At 37.4% G+C, this 5,964-nt stretch overlaps 1 protein-coding gene across 1 annotated transcript; it reads left to right on the top strand.

Annotated features, from left to right (window-relative positions):
• The first annotated feature begins 1,314 nt into the window (after positions 1-1,314).
• LOC100704258 (U6 snRNA-associated Sm-like protein LSm3) lies at positions 1,315-5,557 on the top strand. The gene is made up of 4 exons (XM_003447654.4): positions 1,315-1,404; positions 2,630-2,740; positions 2,913-3,008; positions 4,819-5,557. Exons 1-4 carry the CDS (start codon positions 1,384-1,386, stop codon positions 4,897-4,899), a joined length of 309 nt encoding a protein of 102 aa, XP_003447702.1. The 5' UTR covers positions 1,315-1,383; the 3' UTR covers positions 4,900-5,557.
• The last annotated feature ends 407 nt before the right edge of the window (positions 5,558-5,964 follow it).

Raw genomic sequence — 5,964 nt, 5'->3', positions numbered from 1 at the left:
CACCTGCTGGTTCCACTCCCTCAGCCTTCAGAACAGGAACAGACTGCAGCACACTGCATCAGTGTGCTCTTAAATCATTGGCCTGCCTGTCAGAACTCTGGCACAGGTTTTCAGCCAACACGCCCTTAGACAGGCAGCCAAAATCATCAATGACCCCTCTCACATTCTTCTCCCCGCATTTAAGATAAGATAAGATAAGATAAGATAACCTTTATTAGTCCCACACGTGGGAAATTTGTTTTGTCACAGCAGGAAGTGGACAGTGCAAAAGTTATATAGCAAAATTAGAATACAATAAGAATAGAATAGAATAGAAATAAGAATACTGTACACAACTGTAAAGAATAGAATAAAATAAAATAAAATAAAATACTATATACAGTAGAATAAATAGAATAAAATATACAATAGGATAAAAATAGAATGGAAATGCTTTATACAACTGAGTAAAAAATACAACTTTTTCAGAAAAAGAGTATTGCACTTAGTGTTATTGCACATGTGTGTGTTAGATCAGTTGAAGTCTTTGTTGTGGAGTCTGACAGCAGTGGGGAGGAAAGACCTGCGAAGTCTCTCCGTCCCACACCGTGGGTGCCGCAGCCTGCCACTGAAGGAGCTGCTCAGGGCTATCACAGTCTCCTGCAGTCTCCTCAATGGCTCCCCTCTGGGCGACACCTTCGCTGCATTTCCTGCAGGACTGAAAGGAGGAGAGCCACCTTTGTCCCCAAAGCCACCCTGCTTTTTAACTCCAGCTGATAAGAACATTTCCCACATCCATAAACATAAACTACTCTACAGTCTTTTTATACTGCCGACACTTTTACTCACTCACAGTTATTTATTCACCTTTCAGTCACTTTAATTTTAAAACTGTGCAATTTTAAAATTGTGTATATACTGTATATTCTGTGTATTTATTATCTCACTCTTAATGCCTGTTTATGCCCTGTCCTTATCTTCAACGTCATGCTGCTCTGTTGTATCTTAATTGCCCATTGGGGATGAATAAAGTCTTTCTGATTCTGATTCTGATGTAATCTCACCCCCACCTTGCCTATGCTATCTAGCTAAATTCTCCTCTGCTCCTCTAAAGATACACCAGCTGTCCTCCCCATTCAGTCAGGCTGGGGTACATTGGCTTGTGGCCTCAATTTAATTTAATTTAATTACTTTTTGCGTGTGTGTGTTGGGGGGGGGGTTAACAACATAACTCATTAAAATTCAATTATGCAATTAAGTAATGTAACCCTATCCCTCTTCCATCGTTATGATTTGTTTACTGTCTCATCCAGGAGGAGTGCTTTGTGTTATGTTAAAACGCGTTTTTTCGCAGACCTGGCAACCTCCGCACCGGTCCGGTCATTCGACGCAGACTCAAATATCATGGCGGACGAAGTTGAGCAGGTTGGTGTAACTCCCTTCAATTCTGCTCTTGTTCTTTTAGCAGCGTGCATGTAATTATCCCATGGGTGAAGAGGAGACAGTTTTACCCGTGTACTTGATGTAACAAGCTTATTGTGTTACTTTGTTCATAACTGATGTGGTAAAAGCGCGGAGGGGCCTGTCAAAAGCTAGCTGATTTAGCATGGCTAGCGTGTAAATGCTACCGCTACAGTGTGATTTGCAGTACTGTTCTTCAGGCAGAGCAGAGCGTATTAGCGCAGGATTACCGCTAATGTATATTCACGTTTAATTTTCTTTATCTGTTTTTAGTCTAAAGTTGGGTCAGTTGGGTCTGTAGCGTCTGGGTTGCAGTTCACAACTATTTGGGCTAAACATTAAACAACTCACTGAAAACTCAGTTAACTCGTGGAACACGACGTTTCTTCACTTTACCTCAAATATTTTGGCTGTTTACACCAAAACTGCTCGAAAGCTCTGCATTTAATTCTAGCCTATGTTATTTAGAAATGATAATCACTCGATTATTCTTGTCACAGAGGCTTATACATGGGGGTATCTGTTGTGTTTTTAATCTATATTAAAGTAAATTATTATTTTGGGGGGGTTCGGGCATAAGGTTTGCAAGGAAAGCGAGTGAGCAGAACAAGCAATTGGTCATTGCATCTAAGGTGTGCCTGCTGCTCGACCATATTAGAATATATTCTACATGTTTCATTTTACAATACAATATTATGAAATGCGACAATTTCTGAATGTTATGTAGTTTATTTTTTTTGGTTTGTTTTTTATTAGTGTGTGCTCCAATATAGATCTGTTTACATTTTTTTCATATTTTATTTAGCCAGTGCTCAGGCATTTTTTGATGTCTGATGACCTGGGCAAAATTACAGATATATTAGGGAAGACTAGTTAAAGTTTCCAGCATTTATTTTTATACATCGTTTTAGTTTTGGATATTTATGTACAAATATTGCCTCAGATTTTGAAGTGCAGAAGAAAAAAAATTGGATGGACAGAACATTAAAAAAAAAAACCTGTAACTTGGAAAGTTTTAAATACATGTAGCTAAAATTACACAGCAATCATTATATGTCCAAACTTTAGACCGTAACATTTTTAAGCAAATCAGGGATGATCCCACAGAAAATTGTCTAAGGCAGTTGAATGTTAATATCCTGTTGATAGGTCAAGCATACATGTATCACTTTTTTACTGTGTACTGCAGCAACCAACTACAAACACAGTTGAGGAGCCACTTGATCTGATCAGGCTCAGTCTAGATGAACGAATCTACGTCAAGATGAGGAATGACCGCGAACTCAGAGGCCGACTTCATGTAAGTCTTGTGCTGTTTTTGTTTTTTTTAATGTTGTTGTTGTTGTTGTTTGAGTGCTGCAGGTGTGACCCTGGCCACTGGGAAGACTTTTTAAAAACAAGCACTTCAATTTCTTTTGGAGTGTTTTTGTCCTCTTTTACTTTACACTCTTATTTGTTCTTGTTTGTCCCAGGCTTATGATCAGCACTTGAACATGATCCTTGGTGATGTGGAGGAGACGGTGACGACAGTGGAGATCGATGAGGAGACTTATGAAGAACTCTACAAGGTGCTACATCATTTTCTTTCCAGTCCCGATGCCCTTTTGGTTTAAGGTGCTGGTGGTCTATTGTGGCATTGGTCTGAGTTTGACCTCTTTCACCTTTAAAAGCATTAATGTATCAAATAGATAACAGACAGTACTTAATGGATAATATTTCACTGACTATTTGTTATATCATGGCCTCAAAAATGTAGTCTGAGCTAGGGCTGGGCCATATTATACCGTTCACGGTAATACCGGTACAATGTTAGGCAATGATAAGAAAATGAAATATCGCGATAGAATATGGGTAAAACGCACATGGCCGATTGTTGAGTGAAACGGATGAACCAGAATTGGTTTGTAAAAATGGTGCAACTTCAGTGATGTGGAACTGGTTTGGTGTTTGTCTGTCAGATACACAACAAAGCACAGTTTTTTGTAGAACATGCAAGCGGGCCGTCGTTATTGCCGTATTTGTCGGACTAAGGTGCTCGTAAATCTAAGTCAAACGAACACACAGCATCACTGAGAGTTAAAAACTGTCTAAATTCTTTCATCTTTAATAAAACAATCAGCATTGCTGCTTTACCAGGTGTAACAATTAAGTTTAACATCCAGGCATCCATGAAAACAGAATTTATTACATTTAACGGAGTTAGAAGTTAGCAGGAAGCTAGCGGAAGTTAGCTCGCTATTTTTGCTAGTTACCTAAGCATGATATAGCATGTTCTGACTGAGAGATTTCTGACAACATTCAAATGTACAGCTCTGCTATCACTTCCAACATAAATGAAGACAGGAAGCTAAACAGCAGTGACGTTTGTAGGGTTACTGAAGTTGGGCTAGGTGGTATATAATGATGTGCTACGTGATCGCTAGCAACACAGCTATGTTAGCATAACATAAACAGTGAAGCTGGAGGATGAACGCTAACACTTTTCCACTCGATAAAAGTTAACGTGAGGGTTCCTGATGGTTAGAGACAAATGAAATCGCATGGCAGGATGCTGTAAACGGACCAAGCTTCAGTCAGGAGAACAACTGAGATAATCCATCCATAATATGAGGTTAGTCATTAATATATTGCAACAACATGGGAATAGAGCAGCTGTGATAGAATACAGCATTAATGAATCAATGGTACAGAAGTGGAGGAAGCAAGAAGAATGAGTTGAATAAAGTTTGATTTATCTGACTGCTTTGTTTCGCTTAATGTGCCTTATAATCCCATGCACCTTATGGTCCGAAAAATACGTATTTGGCTTTTTTATTTGGCACACTGCAGTTTAATGTTGCAAAGCACCTCTTTTTAACTTCAGTGGATATTATACATGGTTATGCTCAGGATATGTCAGCCCATTTCTACTGGAAATGCCTTTTGGTTAAACTTTCAGCAAGGAATCTGCATTTGCACTGTTAAATTTTTATGTAGCTTTAATGGATATTAAAAAAAACAGCTGCTTGTTTAAGTGAAAATAAATGGATGCGGGGTTTTTTGCGCAGTAAAGTTGTGGAGTTATATTTTGTCTTGCATCAATTATATCATCAGTTATATCGTTATCGCAAATTTTCAAATATATATCGTGATAAATATTTTTGGCCATATCGCCCTGCTCTAGTCTGAACCTGCTCTGTTTTAACAAGGGTTAACATTACTGATAAAATCACAGGGAACATTTTAACAAAAAAAAAATGTAATTCAAGAAAATGCATATTTTAATTTTTAAATAGAATATATTTATTCTTTGTTGTTAAACACATTTATTGGAAGCTATGTGTATACAATATTTTAAGTAGTGAAATATTTTAAGTGTGAATCTTTGTCTCATTTCAGTCTACCAAGAGAAACATCCCCATGCTGTTTGTGAGAGGTGACGGCGTTGTCCTTGTAGCTCCACCTCTCAGGGTGGGCTAACTTTGATTACATCCTGGTGTGAAGCAGGATTTGCTCCAGTACAATTTCAGCCCACAGAAGAGATAAAATCTCTCTTTTTTTTTTTTTTGTCAACATCATCCCCTCACATGAGACAAATTATTAATTTTTTGTTTTGTTGTCAGATGTAAAACATGTTGATGGAAAAAAAGAGAGAACTTTTGTAAGCCAGTGTTTAATAGGTGTTGTCAATTTTTCAAGCCACATTTTCATTTAACAGCATATTTAGGCTATTTCAGAACATTAGCTCAGGTAAAAAGTCCATTTTAAGTTCCAAAGCTAAGAATACTCATTATGTTTAAACACCATCGGATCATTTTAGTTATCTGTGAGTGTATGTGCTCTTTGTCTAAAAAGGCTCACCAAATGTAACACTGAGCGATTTGATTCTTAATTTTGAAATTTGTCAACTGTAACTTTGGTTAGTTCCAAGGAAAAGTCTGGCAGTTTACTCCAAACAGAAGATCTGTGAATTTTTTTTTTTTTTTTGGTTTCTGTCATAACATTTTAGTTGAATATTTTATATTTTTGTATTACTGTTGAGGATGTGGGAATAAATCACACACAGATGTGTCAATGTGTGTAAAGATTTTTCAGTTTCGTCCTGTAAAGTTAAAAAATAAAAGAAATTGGAAAATTTGTTGATTTCTATGTAAATAAGCTGAAATTTGTTGGCATCTGTGACTCTGTAGGTAGAGTGGATTGCCAACTGGTTGGTGGTTCGATTCAGTCAGCACACCAATCTATTCTTGGGCACGATACTAAACCCCAAATTGCCTCAGGTTCATTGATTAGAGTGTGTGGTAGAAAGTGACTAAAGGTATATAACTAAGTGCTAAGGGAACGTGTGTGAATGAGTGAATATGGCTTGTAGCTTGAAATCTTTTAAGTGCACAGAGTAGAAAAGCTGTTTACAAGTAAAACTCAATTTAGCACACTGTGTACAATTTTATACGTGGTTGATACAATCCACAGTTTTTTACTGTAGGTGTTATTTGTGTCATTATGCAGTTACATAACATTTTAAATTACAAATGCACCACTGCG

The sequence above is a fragment of the Oreochromis niloticus genome, linkage group LG5, assembly GCF_001858045.2.
Source record: "Oreochromis niloticus isolate F11D_XX linkage group LG5, O_niloticus_UMD_NMBU, whole genome shotgun sequence".
Taxonomy (NCBI): Eukaryota; Metazoa; Chordata; class Actinopteri; order Cichliformes; family Cichlidae; genus Oreochromis; species Oreochromis niloticus.
The sequence above is the reverse complement of the archived record's forward strand: the minus strand, read 5'-3'. Positions and strand labels throughout refer to the sequence as shown.